Source organism: Carettochelys insculpta, chromosome 19 (assembly GCF_033958435.1).
Source record: "Carettochelys insculpta isolate YL-2023 chromosome 19, ASM3395843v1, whole genome shotgun sequence".
Lineage (NCBI taxonomy): Eukaryota > Metazoa > Chordata > Testudines > Carettochelyidae > Carettochelys > Carettochelys insculpta.
The window spans coordinates 2,705,689-2,732,116 of record NC_134155.1 but is presented as its reverse complement, the minus strand read 5'-3'; the positions used below and the strand labels follow the sequence as shown (position 1 = coordinate 2,732,116).

Genomic DNA, 26,428 nt, shown 5'->3' with positions numbered 1-26,428 from the left:
GGGTCGCCCGGCCTCCTGCCCCACACCCGCTGGGCTCCAGGGACACCCTGGCATCTCCTGTGCCAGCCCTGCCAGCTCCCGGGCGTGGGCAGTCACCCAGACTGCCCCAAGGCCGGTCTTCCCTTCTGACAGGGGATGTGCCCACCCTGCCAGCTCCTCCCTCCCTGCAGCCTGGCACACCCCCACTGCCAGCAAGCGAGCAGCCTCGCCCGCCTGCCGGTCCCCAGCTTCGGAACACCCCGAGCAGCAGACAGAATGGGCAGGCAGTGCTTGGAGCTGGGAGTGGGCCGCTGGCAGCAGGCAGGGGAGGGGCCCAAGGGAGCACTGACCAGGCCCTGCCACGGGGCTCTGAGTGGCTCCAGGCAGACCCAGTAGCCCTGGACGCCCAGCTCCACGTCATGTGGGGCTGCAGCTAGTTGACCAGAGAGAAGCCCGGCAGGGAGCCAGGACAGGGTGGCCCTGGCACTTGCCGGGGTGGCGGAGGTGTGAGGCAGAGCCGTCTTTCCCTGCAGGAGACCTCAGATCCCCAGCCTGGCCACGGCAGAGGCACCAGGAACCCATGGAGCCACACGAAGCCAGGCAGGAGCAGAGCTGGGATGGACCCAGGGTCCTGGCTCCCAGCCCCCCTTGCCCTGCTCCGCGCTGAGCCATGCTACCCCCAGTGGTCTCACCCCACCCCGCATGGCAGGGCGGCGGCAGGCCCTGGCCAGGTGCCATCGCTGCAGCAGGCCCTGCCCAGGCTGGTGCAGCGCCCGGTACCGCCCACGCAGCCGTTGGCTCCCCCGGGGGCACAGGTGCCAACTCCCCCCACCAGCTCATCAGTGGCAAGAATGCCTTCGCGCCATTGCCATGGCAACCAGCGGCTGCCCCAGCCGAGAGCTTTGGAGCCGCGCTGGCTGCCAGCGCATGGGGCACCGTGCCAAGTTGGCCTGGCAGGGCGCCCACGGCTTGGCTGGGGGGCAGTGCCTGCCCTCCAAGGGCCCTTTGGGCAATATCTCAGGGTTGGCTGCTGCCAGGGGCAGATCCCGGCGCTCCCGACGGCTGCCTGAGCCCACCTGGGACAGAGCCACACAGAACCGCAGTGCTGCAGGCTGGGGGTGGTGGCAGGGCAGCTTGTCCCTCTGGAGACCCCCGGGCACAGCCACGCACGGGGGGCACGGCCATTCCGGTCCCTTCCGTGGGGCACACCTGGCCTTGCCCCACACAGCCACAGCCAGCAGCCACTGCAGACAAAGCACTGTCCTGGTACTGGGACATGGCACCCCCAGCTGCACTGCTGGGACTGGCCTGCCACCGACCCCCTCGGCAGGGACTCCGCTTGCCCCAGCGTGGCACCGTTTGAACACGCCCAGGGACATCCAGGCCAGCTGCACGGCTGCAAACCCCATCTCTGACCCAGGGCCGGGGACAAGGGTGGAGCCAGAGCTGTGGCCCCTGCTCCAGACCAGGGCTGCTGGTGCCAGCAGCAGAGAGGAGCCCAGGGCGGGGATGGAGGCTGGCAGGTGTCCCAGTCCGGGGGCCAGCGGGCAGCACGTGGAGCCCTGGGATGGCGCGTGCCTCGGCTGCACGTGGCTCCCGGGGGGGCGGTGCACATGCGCCTCACCCTTGGCAGGCGGTGGGAGCCAGAGGGAAGCAGGGAAGAGGCTTGGGACGCGGTGCGGTGGATCCCCGCCAGCACAGCAAGCGCCAGATGGCAAGAGGCGCAGCCAGCTGGAGAGAGGGGCCCAGACCCGGAGTGTGCAGAGTGGGGGCCTCTGGCAGGCTCTGCACAGCACACAGATGGCGTGTGCACACGGACACCCCCAGGCAGGGGCACAGGGGAGGGAAAGCTTGGTGGGTAAAGCTTTGGCCTTGTAAACCCACGGCTGTGAGCTCAGTCCTCCAGGGGCTTTCAAGAGTCTGGGGCAGGTTAGTTTAAAGTATATATTGTGATGGAGAGAGAGAGAGAGAGAGAGAGAGAGAGAGAGTGTGTGTGTGAGAGAGAGACAGAGACAGACAGACAGACTCAGGCTGGATGTGTGTGACACGCTGAGCAGCTCCCAGTGGCTAAGGATGACCCATGGGGCTGTAACCAAAGCTGGCAGGTAACACCGCTGCCCTGAACACAGAGCAGGGAGGAGCCAAGCTGGGTTTGAATGGGGGCGGCAGTTATAAGCTGGGGGAGAGGGGTTGGAAGGAGCCAGCCTGGCGAGTGGGGGAAGCTACACCCCAAAGGGGCACCCCTCGGGCTCCTCTCCCCAGGCTGGGTTGCAATGACTGTCTCTGCCGGCTGTACTGACACCTCTGTGCTAAGCTGGGCCTCGTCACCTCATAAACTTCCCGCTCTATCTGCTGAGCAAGAGTCACTCCTGCCTGCAGAGGGGGTGCAGAGCTTGGGGACCCCTGAACCCTGTCACACATATACCTTGGCCCAGGATGGTGCTAGGTCCTGCTGTGAGGGCAGGGACTGGGCCCGATGACTGCCGGAGGTCCCTTCAGCTCCGTGGCACACCCATTTCTGGCCAGCGGGAGGACAATGGGCTGTGCAGAGAAGACCCCAGGATCCACCCTGCTGGTTGCAGAGGTGGAGAAGACAGGGGCCTGGGTGACCTTGTTTACAGGGATGGAGTAGGAGGGAGCAGCTGTCTGCAGGACTAGGCAAAGCCCACCTGGCTGCAGCGGAGGCTCCGACTTGCTGTACTGAGGGAGGTCTGGCCTCCAGGCCTCAGAGCGCCTGTGCTGGGCTCAGACACTCCATGACGCTGTTTCACGCTGGCGGACAGTTGCTCTGGCCTCGAGAACAGGGCTGCACCATTCCCTGTGGGAAGGGAGGGCCGGGGGCCCACGGCAGGGCCAGGCATGTGGGAGGCTCAGAGAGGTGCAGTCCCAGGTGGAGGAGCCGCTCGAACACCAAGAGAGAGGGTGGACCCCAGTGGAGGGGCCATCACACTGGGGGCTCCCATCAGGGACCTTACTGGCAGGTATGGGCACAACCTGTGTGTGACACATGCTCATACCGAGACCCCCCCAGCCATGGGCACACACACACTCAGACACACTCCCTCTACATTTGCACACACACACATTCACACTCCAACCTGTGGGAGCATGTGCACTCAGCAGCCATCTGTGATGGAGTGGGGGATACCCGTGTGTATGTGAGTGGCTCACAGAGGGTGTGGGGCTCCTGCTGAGGGTAACCCTGACAACCAGGTAACACCTTTGTACTGCAGACAAAGGAGGAGGTGGAGCCTGAGGGGTTTGAATTGGAACTGGGAGTTGGAAGCAGTTAGTCTGGGCTGAGGGAGAGAGAGACAAAGGAGGGGGCCAGGCCCCAGCTCTGGGGGCCCCTCGGGGCCTCCTCTCCCCAACATGGATGGAACTGGCTGTCTCCGCCTGCTGTACTGACTCCTCTGTAGGATGCTGTGTCCTGTCAGCTAATAAACCTGCTGTTCACCTGCTGAGTAAGAGTCTCTCCTGCCTGCGGACAGGGTGCAGAGCCTGGGGGACCCCAGAACCCCATCACACCATCACAAGGGGAAGCTGGGGAGGGGTCTGTGATGGGGTCCAGGGGTTGCCCAAGCTCTGCACCCTGTCTGCAGGCAGGAGTGACTCTCACTCAGCGGGAGAGCAGCGGGTTTATTAGCCAGCAGGACACAACATTGTACAGAGGAGTCAGTGCAGCCGGCAGAGACAGCCAGTCCCATCCATGTTGGAGAGAGGAGGCCCCGAGGGGCCCCCAAAGCTGGGGCCTGGCCCCCTCCTTTGTCTCTCTCTATCCCAGCCCAGACTAACTGCTTCCAACTCCCAGTTCCAATTCAAACCCCTCAGGCTCCACCTCCTCCTTTGTCTGCAGCCCAGAGGGGTCACCTGGTCGCCAGGTTACTCCCAGCAGGAGCCCCACACCCTCTGTGAGCCACTCACATACACACGTATCCCCCACTCCATCACATCTCTCCCTTCTTCCAGACCGAACTGAGCGGGGTCACTCAGCCAGTGACCTGGGGAAGTTCAGGGCCCTCCCCTCGTGATTGGGCATTGGCTGTACCCTCCGTGCTCCCCTTGATGTGCACTACCTCCACGTCATAATCCTACTGGGGGAGGCTCCAACTCAGGAGCTTGGTATTGGCCCCTTTCATGTGATGCAGCCGGGCAAGTCCCGTTGGTTCCCTCGGGTTGGTCGGTCTCCCTGCTTCAGCCCCTGGTCCATCAGCCACGTTCTCAAGTCGGGCAGGCAGAGCCCATACAGCTGCTCCACCACCAGCAGATCAAACAGTTCCTCTCTGGTCTGGGCCCTGTCCTGTCTCACCACCAGCCCGCGCAGCTGCTCCAGCAAGTGTTTGGAATTCAGTCACCGTCCAGTAAATGAAGGTACAAATGCTTCCACCCTTGGCATTTAGCCAGACCACCAAAATGGTTGTGTGCCTCAGTTTCCCCTTCCATGCCACACAATAGGTTTGGAATGTTCCTCCTCATGTGAGAGGTTGCCAGACTAGTTACAAGGAACAACGGTGACATTTCAGAGTTACAGACTCCTTCAGCATACAATTCATGCTTCTACATCAATGTCAACGTGTCACATGGCTCTTTCCAAACATTCAGTGCATGGTACAACTCTACACCTTTTGGTAGCAGCACCCCTTGGTTACAGCAGTCAGTGTGAGTAACAGAACAAACCCATTGCAATTGTACATTTACACTGTTTGGTGTTATTCCACAACCTTTGCGTCACATCCTTGAGAATCTGGCATTCTGGAGCTAAATGGCTGAGGCCTTTCTTTGAATCATCAAGTTCTCATCTTCTCCCTTGTCCTGTTGGGTGAAAATCTGATCTCTCTGGGTGTGCCCTCCCTTCTAACAAGAGCTGGGCCATTGCTGATCCTTGGGATGACTTCCCCCTCCCAGCCAGCCTGGAAATTTGCAAACCAAACTGCTTTCTGAAAAAAATTTGCTCTCTGAAAGTTGTTTTGTGAGTCCCAGACGCAGAATCCACATGAAGGAATCCCTGTTTATCCCTTACAGGCCCACCAGGCCCACAGCTCCTTCGTCCTTCCACCTCCAACTTCTGCCTCCCCATGGAATCACAAGTGGAGTTTGTTACCAGAATACAACTGTTTCCAGTATCTGGAGATGGGGAATTGCTGGCCCCTCTCCTGCATCCCACAGAGACTGACTGTGCAGCTGTTTCAGTTGGTTGTCACAGGGCTGCTCACACTCCCTGAGAGTTTTCACTTTACTTGGACCAACTCCAGTTCCTGAGAAACCTTTCCCCTGCCTGCTTTGGACCCTTCCAGAGCACAGCCAGTGGTTTCATACTCAGGCAGGTCCTGGCCATCAGGAGCTGAAACAAACTTCTCCCCAGGCAAAGGGCTGCTCTGGCACTTACAGACAAGCACCTTTCCTGTTCACTCTCCTTCACCTCACTCCCATTTTCTGCAGTCCCCACAGACGGGTCAGGAAAAGTTTCAGGGAAATTCTCTTCCTCAAGCGCTCCCCCAAACAACAACGCACCCCTGTCTGCCTCCACAGGGGCACTGCTCCCTTGAGCCACAACCAGCTCCTGGGTTTCACCTACGCCCAGGATCATTTCTAGCCCATCAGGCCGATTCCCACATAGTCCCCTTCCAGGCAGACAGCCAGTACCACCGGACAAAGGTTAGGATCCCTTTCCTCCCTTCTGCTACCAGCTTCTTTATTTTCATCAGGCAGCGTAACTCCATTGCCAGTCTGCTCTTCCTGTGTTCTGGCTAGAGGATGACTCTGGTCAGACAGAGTCCTTTCACCCCTCCCAGTAACACCTCAGCATCAGGCAAAGAACAAGCACCAGAATCATCTGGTCTCTGGGATTCCCTGATGATACGAACTGGATCAGACCGAGCTAAAGCATCATCCTCCCTGAGAGACACAGAGGTAGGCCCACTTCCCATCTGGCCTTCAGCTGCACTCAGATCCAGCTCTGGGATCTTGGCCCCACCGCAAGCCCCCCCCAGGCTCAAAGGATTCACTTCCCTTTCTTGCACCAAGGACCAGCGTCCTTAGTGGGGATTTCACAGCCCATTCCAGAGCCATTCCCTCTGCTCCAACCCCCATGGCTGGATTCAGAGTCACACCTGGAATGCTCTTTCACAGTTCCCTCTCAAGCCACCCCAGGCTGGGGAATCTTCCTCAGACAATGGACTAGTTTCGTCATCAGCACCCTTTCCAGACGCAGGCTCTGCTCTCTCCCCAGGCTGCTGCTGCTGTTCAACACAGACAGGCAATTGGAGACACTCTCTCCTTTGCCCCAGCCCCCTGGCTGGTCTCAGACACACACCCAGAAGGTGAGGCAGGTTCTCTCACAGACAACTTGCCATTCCCAGTGGACAAGACGCTTTCCTGGACAGACACACAGGCACCTTCCTCAGCCCAGGCCTGGAAAACTCTTTGCAGGTCTGTTTTGGCCACTAGTAGAGGACGGGTTGGAATCGCTCCTTCCCTCCTTGAGCTGTGGCAGGCCACTCAGTTCAGAGCTCCATGCAGTCCAGGGTTCCCTGCCCCCATCTGGGCTCACCCCTGCAGGAGTTTCCTTAACCCTCAGCTCTGCCACTGCACATCCATGCTGCCTTGTCCAGCTCCTTTAATCTTGATTCAGTTTCCAGGTGCTGTTGCTTCACAGTGCAGTTGCTGAGTGTGGTTGCAGGCTCTCAGGCTGATGCCCTCTGCACCCCACGATGCCTGGAAGAATCCCTTCAGCGTGCCAGACTCCTTGCGGGTCACAGGCTCCACGGGGTTAGGCCGTAGGCCTCTCTGCCCTCTGGGACTGACTCCAACAGACTCCCAGAGGAACCCCTTCTTCGATGTGACACCCACTTTCAAGGACCATGAGCACCCTGTCTTGGGACGAACTCATTCAGCGTGTCAGCCTCCTCGCAGCTCACTTGTTCCTGGAGGTTGGGCCCTCGGCCCCTGTGCCTTCTGGGACCAGTTCCAACGGCCTCCCAGGAGTAACCCCTCCTTGGGTGTGACACCCCTCTCAAGAACCATGACCACAGTTCCTCGGGTTCAGCCACAGGCCCCTCCACCTGAGGGAACTGCACTTCACTGCCTGTCGGCACACCTGGGTCTCACTGGCCCCCTTCTTCCTCCTGGGCCCCCATCACTTACTGCTGGATGCTCTATCCTCAGGGTGCAGTACATCCCACTCCTGACACCAGTGTCATGGGATTCAGGGGGTCCCCAAGCTCTGCACCCTGTCTGCAGGCAGGAGTGACTCTCACTCAGCGGGAGAACAGCAGGTTTATTAGCTGACAGGACACAGTGTTGTACAGAGGAGTCAGTACAGGCGGCAGAGACAGCCAGTCCAATCCATGTTGGGGAAAGGAGGCCCCGAGGGGCCCCTGGAGCCGGGGCCTTGCCCCCTCCTTTGTCTCTCTCTCTCTCAGCCCAGACTCACTGCTTCCAACTCCCAGTTCCAATTCAAACCCCTCAGGCTCCACCTCCTCCCTTGTCTGCAGCCCAGAGGTGTCACCTGGGCACCAGGTTACCCTCAGCAGGAGCCCCCGACCCCCTGTGAGCCCCACACCTCCACCTACACACACACGTATCCCCTACTCCATCACAGGTTCTGTGGAGAGCGCTGCGGCCCCAGCCAGGCTGGGTCTGGTGTTACTGGCAGATCGCTGCAGGGCTCTCGCCAAACCCAGCAGCGCCAAGGAGGTGCCATGTGACTCAGTGGCCCTGCTGGCTGCCCACGTGGGTGTGGGGCAGGCTGGGCGCTGATTTGGCTCTTGCCGGGCACCGTTTGGCACAGAGGCGGCTGGGAAGGCGGGAGGCTGCCCTGGGTAATGTGAGCTGGGCGCAGGCCGGGGCACAGTGCACAAGGGACAGTGCGTGGGATGAGCGGTTGCCTCAGCAACTCTCAGTGGCTGCTCACCTCCGCAGGCAGAGCCACAGGGAGCCTCAGCCCCGCTCTGGATCAGTCCGGGCGTTGCACCTGCCCCTGGGCCAGCACAATCTCACAGGGTCGCCATGTGCCTCCCCGCCCAAGGGGCCCTGGTCCTCCCCAGCCAGCGAGGCAGCGGCTGCCCTCCTAAGTCGGCCCTGCCCGGGGCCCTGACTCAAGTGCACCCAAGCTGGGTCTGGAGCCGCGTGGCAGGTGCGCTCACAGGTGCCACTCCGCCATGCAGCCCAGAAATGCAGACAGGGCGCCCATTCCTGGCGAGGCAATGGCAAGCTCTGCCCTGACAGCGCCTCACGCTCCAGCTGCTGGCGCCCTGGACAAGGTCCCTGAGCAGAACCAACCCTCCTTTCGCAGGGCAGAGCACAGGAGCTGGTCCTCGCGAAGGCCAGGAACTGCTCTGCTCTCCCTGCACCCTGGGCTCTACCACTGCCGGGAACTGCTCCACTCTCCCTGCACCCTGGGCTCTACCTCTGCTGGGAACTGCTTCACTCTCCCTGCACCCTGGGCTCTACCACTGCTGGGAACTGCTCCACTCTCCCTGCACCCTGGGCTCTACCACTGCCGGGAACTGCTCCACTCTCCCTGCACCCTGGGCTCTACCACTGCTGGGAACTGCTCCACTCTCCCTGCACCCTGGGCTCTACCTCTGCTGGGAACTGCTTCACTCTGCCTGTACCCTGGGCTCTACCACTGCCGGGAACTGCTCCACTCTCCCTGCACCCTGGGCTCCACCTCTGCCGGGAACTGCTCCGCTCTGCCTGAACCCTGGGCTCTGCCTCTGCCGGGAACTGCTCCACTCTCCCTGCGCCCTGGGCTCTACCACTGCCGGGAACTGCTCCACTCTCCCTGCACCCTGGGCTCTGCCTCTGCCGGGAACTGCTTCACTCTCCCTGCACCCTGGGCTCTACCACTGCCGGGAACTGCTCCACTCTCCCTGCACCCTGGGCTCTACCTCTGCTGGGAACTGCTTCACTCTCCCTGCACCCTGGGCTCTACCACTGCTGGGAACTGCTCCACTCTCCCTGCACCCTGGGCTCTACCTCTGCTGGGAACTGCTTCACTCTGCCTGTACCCTGGGCTCTACCACTGCCGGGAACTGCTCCACTCTCCCTGCACCCTGGGCTCTACCACTGCTGGGAACTGCTCCACTCTGCCTGTACCCTGGGCTCTACCACTGCCGGGAACTGCTCTGCTCCACCTGCACCCTGGGCTCTACCACTGCCGGGAACTGCTCTGCTCCACCTGCATCCTGGGCTCTACCACTGCCGGGAACTGCTCCAGTCTCCCTGAACCCTGGGCTCTACATCTGCCAGGAACTGCTCCGCTCTCCCTGCACCCTGGGTTCTACCACTGCCAGGAACTGCTCCGCTCTGCCTGTACACTGGGCTCTACCTCTGCCGGGAACTGCTCCGCTCCGCCTGCATCCTGGGCTCTACCTCTGCCAGGAACTGCTCCACTCTGCCTGCATGCTGGGCTCTACCACTGCCGGGAACTGCTCTGCTCCACCTGCACCCTGGGCTCTACCACTGCCGGGAACTGCTCTGCTCCACCTGCACCCTGGGCTCTACCACTGCCGGGAACTGCTCTGCTCCGCCTGCACCCTGGGCTCTACCACTGCCGGGAACTGCTCTGCTCCGCCTGCACCCTGGGCTCTACCACTGCCGGGAACTGCTCCGCTCTCCCTGCACCCTGGGCTCTACCACTGCCGGGAACTGCTCCACTCTGCCTGCACCCTGGGCTCTACCACTGCCGGGAACTGCTCTGCTCCGCCTGCACCCTGGGCTCTACCACTGCCGGGAACTGCTCCGCTCTCCCTGCACCCTGGGCTCTACCACTGCCGGGAACTGCTCCACTCTGCCTGCACCCTGGGCTCTACCACTGCCGGGAACTGCTCTGCTCCACCTGCACCCTGGGCTCTACCACTGCCGGCAACTGCTCTGCTCCACCTGCACCCTGGGCTCTACCACTGCCGGGAACTGCTCCGCTCCGCCTGCACCCTGGGCTCTACCACTGCCGGGAACTGCTCCGCTCTCCCTGCACCCTGGGCTCTACCACTGCCGGGAACTGCTCCGCTCCGCCTGCACCCTGGGCTCTACCACTGCCGGGAACTGCTCTGCTCTCCCTGCACCCTGGGCTCTACCACTGCCGGGAACTGCTCCACTCTCCCTGCACCCTGGGCTCTACCTCTGCTGGGAACTGCTTCACTCTCCCTGCACCCTGGGCTCTACCACTGCTGGGAACTGCTCCACTCTCCCTGCACCCTGGGCTCTACCTCTGCTGGGAACTGCTTCACTCTGCCTGTACCCTGGGCTCTACCACTGCCGGGAACTGCTCCACTCTCCCTGCACCCTGGGCTCTACCACTGCTGGGAACTGCTCCACTCTGCCTGTACCCTGGGCTCTACCACTGCCGGGAACTGCTCTGCTCCACCTGCACCCTGGGCTCTACCACTGCCGGGAACTGCTCTGCTCCACCTGCATCCTGGGCTCTACCACTGCCGGGAACTGCTCCAGTCTCCCTGAACCCTGGGCTCTACATCTGCCAGGAACTGCTCCGCTCTCCCTGCACCCTGGGTTCTACCACTGCCAGGAACTGCTCCGCTCTGCCTGTACACTGGGCTCTACCTCTGCCGGGAACTGCTCCGCTCCGCCTGCATCCTGGGCTCTACCTCTGCCAGGAACTGCTCCACTCTGCCTGCATGCTGGGCTCTACCACTGCCGGGAACTGCTCTGCTCCACCTGCACCCTGGGCTCTACCACTGCCGGGAACTGCTCTGCTCCACCTGCACCCTGGGCTCTACCACTGCCGGGAACTGCTCTGCTCCGCCTGCACCCTGGGCTCTACCACTGCCGGGAACTGCTCTGCTCCGCCTGCACCCTGGGCTCTACCACTGCCGGGAACTGCTCTGCTCCGCCTGCACCCTGGGCTCTACCACTGCCGGGAACTGCTCCGCTCTCCCTGCACCCTGGGCTCTACCACTGCCGGGAACTGCTCTGCTCCGCCTGCACCCTGGGCTCTACCACTGCTGGGAACTGCTCTGCTCCACCTGCACCCTGGGCTCTACCACTGCCGGCAACTGCTCTGCTCCACCTGCACCCTGGGCTCTACCACTGCCGGGAACTGCTCCGCTCCGCCTGCACCCTGGGCTCTACCACTGCCGGGAACTGCTCCGCTCTCCCTGCACCCTGGGCTCTACCACTGCCGGGAACTGCTCCGCTCCGCCTGCACCCTGGGCTCTACCACTGCCGGGAACTGCTCTGCTCTCCCTGCACCCTGGGCTCTACCACTGCCGGGAACTGCTCCACTCTGCCTGCACCCTGGGCTCTACCACTGCTGGGAACTGCTCTGCTCCACCTGCACCCTGGGCTCTACCACTGTCGGGAACTGCTCTGCTCCACCTGCACCCTGGGCTCTACCACTGCTGGGAACTGCTCTGCTCTGCCTGCACCCTGGGCTCTACCTCTGCTGCCGCCGCAGCCTGCAGCGAGAGCACAGGGCCCGTCGCCTGTGCCCACGCCATGGTCAGGGGCTCTGCCCTCATGTCCTCTGCCCCGGGGGGGTCACAGTCCCCTCATGCCTCCCTCACAGAGACTCAGCCCATGTCCCTAGTGCTAGGAACGGAACCAAGGTGCCCCAAGTCCCAGCTGCTCATTCGCTCGCAGCTGGAGGTGAGCGTGAGCGTGAGGCTGCCTGCCCACAGGGTGGGAACTTGGGCTCCCAGCTTGCTGGGAATCCTGGGAAGCTTTAACCCTGAGGTTGCCTGGCAGCAGCTGGTATTTTAATGCGCCACTGCAGAACATTACACCCCTGGCTCTGGTGGGAATGGCCCCGTGGGGGGGGGGTCGTTTCAGCCCACTCCGCAGCCAGGGAAAGCCCTGAGGCCCTGAACAGGGGGCTGGCCTGCAGCCTTGCGTACACGTACCCTAGTGCCCATCCCCACCTCCCTGGGCTTGTCTCCTGGCAGCCTTCTGCTGTGACAGGCTTATCTCTTATCCTGAGACAGCCCAAGCCGTTGCCTTGTCTCATTAGAGGTGATTGGATATTAACAAAGCTAATTAAGCACCACTGCACAGGAACGAAGAGCAGAGCTGGGGTGCACGTTCTCACCCCGGGTGAGGCGCCTGCCGGGGCGTGGGGTGCAGCTGCCTACAGGCTGGCTTCATGCCCAGCTCCTCGGCATGCTGTGGCACTGCCCCATGTGGGACAACAATGGGGCATCGCGAAACACCTCTCTTGGCTCCCTGGTGCCGGCATCCCTGCTCGGCAGCCAGCCCCGGCACAGCACTGGCCTCACCTGCCATAACTCCCCCTCCTGCTAATCCCCAGTCTCAGGGTGCTGCGTGACCCTGGGCCCCCCCCTCCGCCTGGCTCTGGGGGAGGTGAAACCAGAGACAGGCCTGGAGCTGGAACACGACTCTGGCCCTTCTGCCCACCCTGGGCGAGCCGAGCCTGCATTGTTCTCCTGCCCGTGCACCACTGCTCTGCCTCCCCAGGTGAGCTGAGCCTGCATTGTTCTCCTGCCGGTGCACTGCCGGCCTGCCTCGCAGCATGGGCAGCCTGGTGCAACGGTTGGAACCTGTGCTGCAGGGCCAGGTGGCCGGGTTATTTATTCATTACTGTGGAGTTTGGAAGCTGGGCTGGTCTAATTAGGCCCCAGGAGGGACCTGGCAGGGGGCTGGGGCGCGTTGTTCAAATGTCGCCAAATACCACGGGCATTGATTTGACATTCTGCAGCACAGCGGCTGCCCTTTCGGCGGAGCAGCAACGCAGCCCCACGGTTGGGTTCGCTCACCAGGAGCAACTCCATTCCCCCAGCAGCCCCCAGAATTGCATCCCAGCATGCCCTAGGGGCTCTTCCCAGTTGCCTGCACATAACAGGGAGGAAAAGCCCAGCACCACCAGGCCATGGCCAGCTCTCACCATTCCCCTGCAGCTGAACAGCCAAGGCTAGGGTAGCCCGCGCCAGGGCCAGCATCTGCCCAGGTGCCAGCCTGCCAGCCAGCACCCCCTTGCTTACCTGCTCATGTACCCTCACAGAGGCCAGCTGAAAGCCATGCCAGACAACAGTACCAACCAAAATAACTTCCCTGCCCCACAGCTCCCAGAGTGAAAATCCACCCCACCCACGCAGCTCAGGGTGACCCTCTCACAGTGGTGCGAATGCTACTCATGCCTGCAGCTGCAACAGGGCCTGCCCTGCTCCTCCAACCCAGCTCTGCCGCCCGCCTCCCAACCCCACCACCAGAGATGCTCCTCACCACCCAGAGAGGGAGAGGCCCAGCATGCCTTGCGCATAGGGATTTGCATATTGACCGATTCCCGCCCCCGTGCCACTAGCGCCCTCTTGTGCAGGGGAGGAGAGGTGCAGGGTGCTCAGCACAGGCGGGGGTGAGGGTCAAGTCCCCAGTGCAAGGAGCAGGAGGGCTGAAAGCCAGGGGCAGGGGGGTGACGTTTTCACCGCTTGCTGGCCCTGTGCTGTGACCGCGCTCCCGCGCAGAGATGCACACCGTCCCAAAGCCCCTCCCACGCCCCAGCCTTGGCCACGCGGGCTGCAGGGCTCGCCCTGGCTGGGGACGCCGATGGTACCGACCTTGATCTCCACGCCGTAGCCGGGGTAGCCGGAGATGGTGTAGGTGCAGTCCAGGCTGTCGTAGGGCGAGCTGGCCGGCTCTGGAGACTCCAGGGAGCCCTCAGGGCCGGTGAGGTTCCAGTTACACGGAGCTGGGCACAAGAGGGAACCCGGGCACCCAGCAGGTGACCACTCTCGCAATGGTGCCTGTGCTGCCCTCCTCCCCCCGGCCTGGGCAGCCTGTGTCCAGCCCCATCTCCTTCGGGTGAGTGTGCCCAGGGTGAGCCCCCGGCTGCGCCATCACACCTGTCTCACATCCACACTGCAGCGCTGGGCCGTGGGCGCGACTACGCCGGGCCCAAGGCAGGCGCATTAACCCAGCCTGGGCACAGGTCTCGGCTCGAGCTGCTTTGCTGCCGGGCCCATCTGCAGGTCTGCCCCCTCCCCAGTGGGGCCACGTGCTGCTGCCGGGCCGGGCCAGGCCCCCGGGGCTGAGCATGGCTTGCAGAGCACGGCGGGACGCTCCTGACAGCCGGGCCGTACCAGACGGCCACTGTGCTGCAGCTCTCGGGCACTCACCGGCTTGGCCTGGGGGAGGTTCTCAGCCTGGTCCCCAATGTAAGACAGCTCCCAGCCGAGGCACCAGAGACATCCCCACCCCTCCTGCAGCCCCTGACCATCTCCCTGCCACGAGGGGAGGAGTTGTGCGCGGCTCCCCTCTGCCGCTTCCCCTGTGGCACTAACACTTCTCAACTGCCCTGCACGGCTGGCCCGGTGCCTGCAGCCTTACACCACGGCAGATCCGGCCCTCCGCAAAGGCCCTGTGCCTGCTCCCCTTAACCCCCTGGAATGGACCTGGCCTCACCTGGCACCTGCACCACGGTGACGGTGGTCGTGGTGATGGTGGTGGTCGTCGTAGTCTCCTCGTCATCCCCGGAAACGGTGGCTGAGGTGGTAGCTCCCGTCCAGGGCCTCTTGGCCTGCGGCAGCGCCAAGCTGGGTGCCTGCAGCGAAACCAGCTGGGCGGTGGGGGCAGGAGGGTTGCTGGTCATGGTGGCAGCGGTGGGTTGAGCCAGGCTGGGCAGGGTGGGATGGGAGATGGCAGGCACGGGGGTGATGGGAGGCTCCGAGAGGGCAGCGGCGGAGCTGGTCTCTGGCCGGGGCTCTGCCCAGGGCGCCATGCGACCTGCAGCCGTGGTTAGCAGCTCCGCCGGGACCGCTGGCTTGACCATTTCTGGGGTCCCCTCCGTGTCCCTGGCCTCGGCCTTATCTCCCACCAGGGCTGTGGTGCTGGCTGTGGTGACGGGGGCCGTGGCTGGCAGCGTGGGGGAGCCGTCCTGCTCAGAAAACACTGCGAGGTCATGTTGGTTTGGCAGGTCGGCCGGGGGCGTCTGGGTGCCCTGCCCCAGCACGTCAGGCAGGACTGGGCCTGGACCCCCCAGGCCCCACGTGAGGAAGGGCACCTGCTTCAGATAGTCCTTCTTGGCCAGGGCCTCCTCCAGGGCCTCCTCCAGCAGGGGGTGATGGTTGAGCAGCGGCAGCGGGGGGGCCGTGGTGACGAAGTGGGCCTCGCCCTCCAGCTCATCCGGAGTGGGGGGCGATGAGGGCACTGTCCGGTCCCCTTCGGCCTCCGAGCCCCCTGCCGCCTTCCACTCCACCGCATTCGGCTCCTGCGGGGCGAAGCCTGGGAGGAGGAGAGAGGCTGCTGAGGACCCGGGCAGCCAAAGGGGACCAGAGCCAGCGGTGGGGGAGGCCTGGCTCTATAACCCCGGCCACGTGCCCTGCCCACCTCTGCCGAGCGGCTCAGCAGTGGCAGGTCACAGCCCAGCCCACCCAGCAGCCAGGAGACCCTGCATGCTGGCGGCCCCAAGGCGGCGCCCTGAGCCCTCCATGACAGCCGGGGGATGCTCCCACAGCGCTGCCAATTCCCGCAGGACCTGCTGCCAGCCACGGCGCCCCGCCGCACGCCAGCGCGGTGCTCGCCTTCCGGGGGGGTCTGCACAGCGCCCGTCCCAAGGGCCCTGCTCCTGCCGCAGGCCCAGCTTCAGCCCACCCGCCTCCGCACTGCACCCAGCCCCAGGGGACGGGCAGCACAGAAGGCCCCAGCTCCTCGGCGGGACAGCGTGCCTGCTCTCCCTCCCGGCTGTCAGCCTGCCTGCAATGGGTGCGGGGCCTGGGGACACCCACCCCTGGACAACACCCCGGCAGCGTCCCTCGGCCACGTGGCAGGGCTGCCGAGGGCTCTGCCCAGCCCAGGGCGCCCGGCTCCTGCTCCGCTCAGCCACCGCACATCCCCGATAAAGTCAGCCGCCTCCTGGAAGCTCTGCTGGCTGGCAGCCCCCACAGAACCAGTGGGGGACTGGCCTGGGCAGCTGGCCAGGCCCGGAATGGTGGGAGCCTGCCTCGGGCATGAGCAGGACCCAGGTGGATGCAGTTCTGGGCAGCTGCCTGCCCACGGGTGCTCATGGCTGGTCAGGTGGGGGCCCTCCTTTCTCCAGGCCACGACGCAGCTCAGGACCCCAGCCCGGCTGCCCCAGGCAGCCACCTGCCCTACTGCGACAGCTGGGGTCTGGAGGATGCCGGTGTCAGGGCTCAGGGCTGTGCCGGGGAGTCCCAGAGAGCCCCTGGCACCACTGCGGGGTGTGGGGCACTGTGGGGCTCAGCACAGCTCCCAGCAGGTCCCCTCCTGGCTCTGCTGTCAGAGTGCAGCTGGGCAGAGCTCACCCAGTGTCCTGGGCCAGGCTGGGCCAGGAGAGCTAACTGTGGGGAGCCCTCAGGAGCATCACTCGGGGCCTCCCTGGGGTAGGGGGGAGCTGAGAGCCAAGCTCCTGCTGCCTGGGCCACAGGAACAGACTGGTTACCCCAGGAACCAGCTGCCATCAGCACCATCCATCCTGGGGAGTGGGGCTCAGAGCCAAGGGCCCTGCCCCAAACCGCCCCAGCCTCCCTCCCCTGCCCAGCTGACTGGCCCCACACCCCTCCTCTGCCTTTGTTCTCCTGCCCGCAAAAGGGGTCCCTGCCCCCTGGGCATCGGCCCTGGCGTCAGTGCAGAACGTCACGTCCAGAACCCTGGAGCTTCCCTCCCCCCCCCCCCGCTAACCCTGGGAAACAGGCCAAGGGGACAGGAGGGGCCTGGGCTGGGGGAGAGGGACAAAGGGGGGCCAAGGCCCAGGCTGGGGGCCCTCTCAGGGCCTCCTCTCCCCAGGATGGATGGGACTGTCTGTGGCCGCTGAACTGACACCTCCGCCCCTGCAGACTAACAACCTTCCGCCCCACACCCGGGGGATGGGGGCAGGGCCCAGGGACCCCCACGCCGGGCAGCCGGGAACGCGCTCTACTCCCAAGCGCCCGCCCAGGGCTCCCCAGCCCCGACTCGAGCCGCTGGGCTGGAGGGGGCAGCGCCGCTCCGGCTGCGGGCGGGCAGGGGGCAGGAGGCCGCAGCGGGGTGAGCCGCCCTCCCCGCCTTACCCCCGAGCGGCGCAACCACCCGCCGTCTGCAGCGTTCAGAGCACGTGAGAACCGGCTCTCAGCAGCCCCCGTGAGCCACTGAACGCGCCTCCCTGGCGGGCTCCCGTCGCCGTAAGAGCCGCCCCCGCCCCGCCGCCAGGGTGAGGGGCGGCGCTCCCAGAACGCCCCCCCCGGGCGCTCACTAGTGGCACCAGCGCCCACGCTGGACTTATGCTCGGGCCGACACAAACCGCCGAGCGGGCCGCGGGGAACCCAATGGGACGAGCGTTTCCCGGGGGGGCGGGGGGTGTCGCAACCGCGCTGGGCTGCCCGCCCCGCCCCTTGGCAAGCCGGCGAAGGCCCCGCGCCCGGGCCGGGCCGTGGGCACAGCGCGGGGGAGGGTACGACCACCTGCGTGCAGCGGGGCAGGCGCTGGTGCTGGTGCTCGGAGCCGGCGGGATGGCCACATGGCGGGGAACCACCGCGGCCTTCACCCCGGCCCGCCCCTCCGCGCGGCCGGCTGCAGCCCGCTCAGCGGGGGGCGCAGGCGCTCAGCTAGGCGGCGTGGGCCGAGCCGGTGCGGTGCCAGCCGGGCTCAGCGCCTGGCGGGCAGCGGGCTGTGGCAGGGCCCTTCCGGGGTAATCACCAGGCCAAGGCCCCTTGCAAGGCACTTGGGAGAGGTGTCGCTGCCCTCACTGAGTCCCTCTGAACGGGGCCCTGGGGGCTGCCCCACCCCCGCGCTCTACCAGTGCCCCTTCCCCTGCCCACAGCTCCCAGGCCGGCGCGTGCCCCTCACCCCCGACCTGCAGCCCAGCCCCAACATCGCAGCCAGGCTTCGTCCCCAGGGCAGGGGCCCAGGTACCCCTCTGCCCCCGGGCTGGCGGGAGATGCCGGCTCCCCAGGAGGGTGAGCTGGGCTGAAGGCCCCTTTCTACTTTACAGGTAACCCACGTGAGAGCGCCAGGGCTTCCCCTCCCCCCACACCAGGCGCATGTGGGGCAGAGCTGCGGAGCAGCTGGAGGGAGCCTCCGAGGCCGGCGCCCCCTGGAGGAGCCTTGCGGGGAGGAAGCCGCTGCGCGGCACAAGCGCTAAGAGGTTAACGCGCGCCCGGCACGCGGGGAATTATTTGTTAATAGGATCCGTTTCTCATCAGAAATAGGATCCGTTTCTCATCCGTTTCTCAGAGCAGTTTTTAAACTAAGAGGTGGGGGAAAGCCGATTGGTGCGGGGGAGCACCTGGATCGGACGGAGACTTCTCTTACACGAGGCTCCATAGACAGGGATTCCCTAGAAGTTAGTCAGATAGGGAACGTGGGAAATAATATATGGGCAAGATCAGATGTGAAACAATCGTGCATAAAAAAATCCACCACGTCTGTGAAAGGCGGACATATAAATAGTGGTAGTTTTCTAACATGCTTTTACACTAATGCTAGGAGTCTGTCTAATAAGATGGGTGAACTGGAGTACCTCATATCAAAGGAGGAAGTTGACATAATAGGCATCTCAGAAACATGGTGGAATGAGGACAATCAGTGGGACACTATCATACCGGGATATAAATTATATCGGAAAGACAGAACAGGTCGTGCGGGTGGCGGAGTGGTACTATATGTGAAGGATAATATAGAATCAAATGAAGTAAAAATCCTAAAGGAATCAAAATGTTCCATAGAATCATTATGGATAACAATTCATTCCTCTAATATGAATATGGCATTAGGAATATATTACCGACCACCTAACCAGGACAGTGATAGTGATGCTGAAATGATGAGGGAGATTAGAGAGGCTATCAAAATAAAAAACACAGTAATAATAGGAGATTTCAATTATCCCCATATTGATTGGGTGCATGTCACCTCAGGACGGGATTCAGAGATTAAATTTCTTGATGCCTTAAATGACTGCTTCTTGGAGCAGCTAGTACAGGAACCCACAAGGGGAGAGTCGATTCTCGATCTAGTCTTGACTGGAACGCAGGATCTGGTCCAAGAGGTAACTGTTACTGGACCGCTTGGAAATAGTGACCACAATATAATAACTTTTAATATTCCTGTGTTGGGAAGAACACCGCAGCGGTCAAACACTCTGGCATTTAATTTCAAAAAGGGGAATTACACTAAAATGAGGAAGCTAGTTAAACAGAAACTAAAAGGTAGAGTAATTAAACTAAAATCCCTGGAAGCTGCATGGAAACTGTTTAAAGACACCATACTAGAGGCCCAACTTAAATGTATACCCCAAATAAAAAAACACAGTAAGAGACCTAACAAAGAACCACCATGGCTAAACAGCCATGTTAAAAAGGCAGTGAGAGAGAAAAGGGCAGCTTTTAAAAAGTGGAAGTCAAATCCTAGTGAGGAAAATAGAAAGGAACATAAACACTCCCAAATTAACTGTCATAATGTAGTAAGAAAAGCCAAAAAAGAGTTTGAGGAACAGCTAGCCAAAAATTCAAAAAACAATAGTAAAATGTTTTTTAAATACATTAGAAGCAGGAAGCCTGCTAAAAAAGCAGTGGGGCCCTTGGATGATAAAGATATAAAAGGAGCGATCAAGGAAGACAGTGCCATTGCGGAGCGATTAAATGATTTCTTTGCTTCAGTCTTCACGGCTGAAGATGTTACAGAGGTTCCTAAATCTGAGCCAGCCTTTTTAGGCGACAAATCTGAGGAACTCACTCAGATTGAAGTGACATTAGAGGAGGTTTTGGAATTAATTGATAAGCTGAATAGTAACAAGTCCCCAGGACCAGATGGCATTCACCCAAGGGTTCTGAAAGAACTCAAATGTGAAATTGCGGAGTTATTAACAGTGGTTTGTAACCTATCCTTTAAATCCGCTTCGGTACCAAATGACTGGAAGACGGCCAATATAACACCAATATTTAAAAAAGGCTCTAGAGGAGATCCTGGCAATTATAGACCGATAAGTTTAACATCAGTACCAGGCAAATTAGTAGAAACACTAGTAAAGAGTAAAATTGCAAGGCACATAGAAGAGCACGAATTGTTGGGCAAAAGTCAGCATGGTTTCTGCAGAGGGAAGTCGTGTCTGTCTAATCTATTAGAATTCTTTGAAGGGGTTAATAAACATGCGGACAAGGGGCACCCAGTGGACATAATATACCTAGATTTCCAGAAAGCCTTTGACACGGTCCCACACCAAAGGCTTTTATGTAAATTAGGTGGTCATGGGATAGGAGGAAAGGTCCTTTCATGGATCGGGAATTGGTTAAAAGACAGAAAACAAAGGGTGGGAATAAATGGTAAATTTTCACAATGGAGGGGGGTAACTAGTGGTGTTCCCCAGGGCTCAGTCCTGGGACCGATCCTGTTCAACTTGTTCATCAATGATCTGGAAAATGAGGTAAGCAGTGAGGTGGCAAAGTTTGCAGATGACACCAAGTTGTTCAGGACAGTCAAAACCAAAAGGGATTGTGAAGAACTACAAAAAGATCTCAGCAAACTGAGTGATTGGGCAGCAAAATGGCAAATGAAATTTAATGTGGGTAAGTGTAAGGTAATGCATGTTGGAAAAAATAACCCAAATTACACGTACTACATGATGGGGTCAAATTTAGCTACGACAGATCAGGAAAGGGATCTTGGAGTTATAGTGGATAGTTCTCTGAAGACATCCACGCAGTGTGCAGCGGCAGTTAGTAAGGCAAATAGGATGTTAGGAATTATTAAAAAAGGGATCGATAATAAGACAAAAGATATCATACTTCCCCTATATAAAACTATGGTACGCCCACATCTCGAGTACTGCGTGCAGATGTGGTCTCCTCACCTCAAAAAAGATATATTGGCATTAGAAAAGGTTCAGAAAAGGGCGACTAAGATGATTAGGGGCTTGGAAAGGGTCCCATATGGGGAGAGGCTAGAGAGACTGGGACTTTTCAGTTTGGAAAAGAGGCGATTGAGGGGCGATATGATAGAGGTATATAAAATCATGAATGGTGTGGAGAAAGTGAATATAGAAAAATTATTTACCTTTTCCCATAATACAAGAACTAGGGGACACCAAATGAAATTGATGGGTAGTGGGTTCAAAACTAATAAAAGGAAATTTTTCTTCACACAGCGCACAGTCAACCTGTGGAACTCCTTGCCCGAGGCGGCTGTGAAGGCCAGGACTCTATTAGGGTTTAAAAAAGAGCTTGATAAATTTTTGCAGGTCAGGTCCATAAATGGCTATTAGCCAGGGATAAAGTATGGTGCCCTAGCCTTCATAACAAGGGCAGGAGATGGATGGCAGGAGATAAATCACTTGTCTTCTGTTCTCCTTCTCTGGGGCGCCTGGCATTGGCCACCGTCGGCAGATGGGATGCTGGGCTTGATGGACCTTTGGTCTGACCCAGTATGGCCATTCTTATGTTCTTATGTTCTTATGTTCTTATCCCATAAAAGTTAATGAGTTTATCCGGAGGGCGCCAGAACCCCGGGTAGGTTTTACCAGGGGATTCGCGCTCCAGCCCCGGCCCGGCGCCGGCTCATCGGCTGCTGCTGCCGCAGGTGGTTTCGAGGGGGACCAGACCCCCCGCCTCTGGCCAGGTGGGGCATTGGTGCAGACAGCCCGCCTCAGCCCCCTGCAAAGGCGCCTGGGAACTCACCTGCGCCGGGCCCAGAGAACAGTGCAGCCACCGCCAGCAGCGGGGGTGGTGCGCGCCTGTGCGCGCCATGGCGCACGCCACAACATGTATTCCCCACACGCCTGGGAACAATGGGGGGCTCCTGCCCCCGCCCCCGTGGCCTCGGAGTCCGCAGGCTGCCCAGAGCCACGCCAAAGAGGGCCAGGCTGGCAGAAGGGCCCCCGGTGCTGTCCAGGCAGCGCAGGCACTGGGACTCCGCCCCGCCCCCTGCTCCCGGCTCGGCTCGGCTCTCCGAGCGTGGGTTATTTTCTCTGCGCTGCTCTGAACGGCGGTGATAACTCTGCTCCCGCTGCTCGCCGGATGGCTCCGATAATGAGATGTAGCTTCTCAATGGGTGTTTTGTGCCCCAGCAAATCGTGTAAATAAATGGAAATGCTAATAACACCCCAGCAGCAGAGATTCACTCCGCGACCCCTGCGACCTCCTCAGCGCCGGCTGGCAGAGGCCCGGGGCCCGGCGGGAGGCTGGGGGCACGCGTGGGGGGTGGGACGCAGGCAGCCGCTCTGTGGGTTAACAGCAAACTGGGCAATGGAGCAGGAGCCACTGGGTGGCAGTGCACTGCTCGGCACCCGCTGCCCCCGGCGGGGGTCACCAACCCTCCCCCGCAGCCCAGCGAGAAGCCCCCACTTCCCACCCGGCAGGTGGTGGTGGTACCCCCTGCCCCCCCCACGGGCACAGGCTGGCTCCCAGCCCCAGCCCCAGCCCAGAGCAGCGGCCTGGTCTCTGCCCTGGGGTCCACCAGTCTGCAAGGAGAGAACTGGGTGCAGGGGTGATGCCAGCGCCAGGTCCCTGCACGTTAGGGGGCCGCAGCCAGCAGCTGGGGGCTGGGCTAAAGCCCCCCCCGGCCGGTGGCGTGTCTGACCCCATGAGTCCTCTCGGCTTATAGTCACACCTGCACCCCGCAGTCTGGAGGTCCTGGAGTCCAGCCCCACAGCTAGGTGAGGTGCCCGGGGAGTGCTGTGCCCAGGGCCGGCCTGGCTGGGCCGGTGTAGCCCTGCCAATGGCTCCGGGACAAAGCTGCGCACAGAATGACCCCACACGCCCGGCCGGGGATCCCAGGGCGCCAAAGGGGCGCAAGGAAGGGCCTTTGGCCGCTCTCACACAGCCAGTCGGTGGGAGGGAACCCAGGAGTCCTGCTCCTTCCCCACCCCCGATCCACTCACTGCAGATAGAACCCAGGAGTCCTGCTCCCCTCCCCCCAGGCCGCCAGCCCCCGGCGGACACAGCCAGCAGCGCGGGGGAGGGAGCTGCGCTCTCCTGCTTTGCCCCTGGGTGGGCGCCCTGCTCCTCACCAGAGCCCGGCCGAGGGCTTGTGCCCGTTGCACCCGGAGCTGGCCGGGGCGCCAGAGCACGAACCACCTTCTGACCACCGCCCGCCCGACGGGGCTGCTGGGTGCTGCGGGGGGCTGGGGCCCCCCCCCCGGGGCGCAGCAGCCTCAGCCACGCAGGGCAGCGGGCCGAGGGAGCAGGGCCCGGAGCCACAGGGGCTCGGAGCGCCCCGGCACAGCCAGGGCCAGGGCGGCAGAGACGGGGTGCGCGTGGGAGGGGTCAGCTGGACGGGGTCACCCCACGTTCATCCGCCCCGCCCCGCCCCGCGGGTTAGGACCCAAGGCAAAGGGGGGATTTGCTCCCGCAGGTCCCGGGGCGCAGGGAGTCAGGGGGCCCGGTCCAGGTCGCTGAGCACGAGGCAGCCCCGGCCCCGGCCCCCGCCCCCTCCTCGCTGCCCCGGGCCAGGCAGGAGGGAGGCGCCCGGTCGGCTGAGCTCTGGCCCGGGGCCTGGGCCCTCTCGTGCGTCAGGCCGATCGGCGCAGGGTCCCCGGAAGCAGGCGCCGGGCTCCCCGCTGCCGGGCAGGGCCAGGCCAGGGCCAGGGCAGGAGAGGCCCGCAGGGGAGCGGCGCCGGGCGGGGCCGGCGGGGGGGTTCCCGGCACAATCAATAGCGTCGAGTGTCGAAATAAACAAACAGCCGCGGGCAGCGCGGGCGATCGATCCGCTCCGTGCCGCGCCGCGCCGGGCGAAGGGGGGAGGCTGCCCGCGGGTCTGTCCTCCTCCGCCGCCGGGCGCCGCCCTGCTGCGCCCCAGAGCTGGCTGCAGTGCCACGGCCCGGGGCCTCGCCCACGAGCTCCGGGGGGGCTCACGCCCGCCGCCCTAGGCCATCCCTCCAGCCCTGGCCAGCCGCCGTCCGCGCAGGGGGCCGGCCACGGGCTGCCAGGGCCATGGGCAACGAGCGAGCGAGCGGCCCGCCGGGGGTCGGCCGACAAACCAGGTCCCTGCAGCACAGCGGGGGCCGCCCAAAGCATTGCGGAGCAGAGCCCCCGGCCCCTGCAACCGGCCCCGGCCAGGATGCACCGGCCCCTGCAGAGCACGCCGAGGACCCAGGCCAGGCACCTCAATGGGGCGCCCTCACCCTACCCCTCAGAGCTGCCCCTCCTGCACCCAGCCTCTGCCCGGGGCCCAGGCGGAGAGGGGAGCAAAGGGGGCGGGAGGATGGGGGCCTGGTGCGTGTCGTGAGCGGGGCACGGGCAGCTGGGACCTCAGGCCCACAGAGCTGCCAGCTCCCACCCCTGTGCCGCCTGCTGGGTCGGGCAGGGACTTGGGCCCCGGGAAGGTCACAATGAATGAAACGACCCCGCTGGCCCGGCCCCAGCCACGCAGAACGGGCGGCCCAGAGCCCGCGGCCGGTGGGGCAGGGAGCCGGCTACAGGCGGGCGCACAGGCTGGGTTCCCAGATACACTCTGCCGCCGGGCCCTCCGCCCAGCTCTCTCCGGGCGCTGGCCGCTCCGGGGACCGCGGGACTGGCTGCACAAAGCCCGGGCAGCCCAGCCCGGCGATCGGCCACATGCGGCGGGCACAGCCAGGAGGCCTCCAGCCCAGCCGGCTCAGGAGCGCGGTGCAGGCCAGGACCCGGGCTTTGGAGAGGCGGAGCGCCCGAGGGGCCGGTGCTGGGCCCCGCAGTCTGGGGTCAGCCCCCGAGCCGTGCTGCGGCCGCCGCTTCCCCGCCGGGCCATGTCACCCGCAGTAGGGCCAGGCAGTGCCATGGGCGCTCCTGGGGCCTGAGCACTGGGGCCGCCGCCCAGGAGAGGCAGGGACCTCTCGGCTGGTTAGCCGAGCGCCCGCCGCCGGCCGCTTGTCTGTCCCTGGCGGTGGTGCACAGCCGCCCGCGCCTCGGGGCGCAGAACAAACTTTATTCCGCACGCGGAGGGGGAGGAGCAGCGGGAACTCTGCTCCCCAGCGCGGGTGCTCCGGGGGCGCCCGGCTCTGCCACTGGGGAACCCGCCCCGCGGGCCAGACGCCCCAGCAGCTCCCCGCACGCAGTCCCCGGCGCTGGGCTGGGCCCCGCTGGCTCTGCATGCCCAGCCCGGGGCTCGCGGGGCCGGCCGGGCGGTGCGTGCCGCGCCGGGCTCCCGGGGTCGGGCGCTTTAATATTCCTGCCGGCGCGCGTGGGGAAGCGCCTGACCTTGCGCACCTCGCGGCTCTCCTTGGATCGCAGCGTCATTTACCCGCCGGCGCGTGTCACACGGCGCCGCCCCGGAGCCTCAGGCGGGGACAGAGCGGCGCCGAGGGGCGCAGCGGCGATGGAGCGCTTCGCTGGGGCTGCCCTGCCTGCGCCGGGGGGTGGGGAGCGAGTCCCAGCAGCCGGGCAGCCGGGCGGGGCGCCGGCCTAGGCTCCAGGGGCCTCAGGCTGCCAGGAACGGCCGCTGCATCGGAGCCCGGGGGCCGCAGTGCCCGGCCCCAGTCACACCCCCGGGCCGGCTTAGCTCACAGCCGCCAGCGCAGCCTGGGCGGGCCCAGGACGCGGGCACTGGGGGGGCAGATGCTCCCGCAGCCGCGTGGGGCGCGCCGCAGCCGTCGCCTCCCCACGCAAACTGCGCTGCGGGCAGCAGGCCGGGGGCAGCGGCGGGTGAGTTGCTGCCCGAGGGCCCCGGGGGACGGGAGAGGCCTGTGGCTTCGTCCCACCTGGGCAGAGGGGCTGGCGGGCCGGCAGCGTCACCGGCGAGGCCCATGTCCCTCCCCTCCCCAGTGCCACGCCCGCAGCAGCCGCGTCCCCAGCCCAGCCCAGCCCAGCCCAGCCCGACGCCCCGCTCTCCCGCCGCAGCTCCGGCGTGTGCAGGGCGATCTCCCGAGCCGCGGGATGCTGAGTGGCGCGTCGGCTGCTGCTTCCGCCGGGAGCCGGCCCGGCTTGCGGTGGCCAAACCCGCTGCGCTCTGGCGGGCGCGGCAGCCGGGGGCTGACTGGCTGTAAAGGGCGCAGCTCCAATGGAGCCCGCGGGTGGCTGCAGGGCGAGCGGCTGCCCGGCCTCCCGCAGCCCCGCCGGGTGCCAGCGGCCAGCCCCGGCCCGGGGGCGTCTGCAGAACTTGCGCGCTCCAGCCGCAGCCGGAAAAGCGGCGCCCGGCTCCCTCCCGCAGCCCCGGGCACAGCCAACGGCCCGCGCTGGCCCCAGAGGCGCTGGAGCAGTGGAGCCAGTGGGGGGATACCGCTCTCTTAAGCAGCCGGGCGGCCGCCCGAGCCCCGCTTGCCGGGAGCACTGGGGGAAGGCGCCGGCAGAGGCCCGGCCCGGGCGGCGCAGGGTCTCCGCTGTTCCGGCTGCGCAGGCCAGGGCAGCTCAGCGCATCAGAGCGTCTGTCCCGGAAGCGGCGCCCAGCCACGCAGGGGCCGGCGAACCACAGGAGGCCAAGCGGAGCCCGCCGGCGGGGACCCCGCACTCCTGAGCACGGCCCTGCCGGCGCGCAGAGCGGGGAGCGGCTTTGCCCAGCAGCGCGGCCGGGAGCTCAGACACGGCCACCGAGACGCGCCCGAGGCCGGGGCTCCGAACCGCTGAGTTGGCAGCCGGGCTCC

General features: G+C 63.5%; 1 protein-coding gene across 1 annotated transcript in view; it reads right to left on the bottom strand.

Annotated features, from left to right (window-relative positions):
* SEZ6 (seizure related 6 homolog) overlaps nt 1-25,088 on the bottom strand; it is a 49,965-nt gene extending 24,877 nt beyond the window's left edge. Inside the window, exons 1-4 of the mRNA XM_075014112.1 lie at nt 24,788-25,088; nt 21,555-21,854; nt 14,353-15,171; nt 13,509-13,639 (exon numbers count right to left, since the gene is read on the bottom strand). Of these exons, the coding sequence (XP_074870213.1) occupies nt 13,509-13,639; nt 14,353-15,171; nt 21,555-21,854; nt 24,788-25,088 (1,551 nt within the window). The remainder of the gene's footprint in view (nt 1-13,508; nt 13,640-14,352; nt 15,172-21,554; nt 21,855-24,787) is intronic.
* Nucleotides 25,089-26,428: the final 1,340 nt, after the last annotated feature.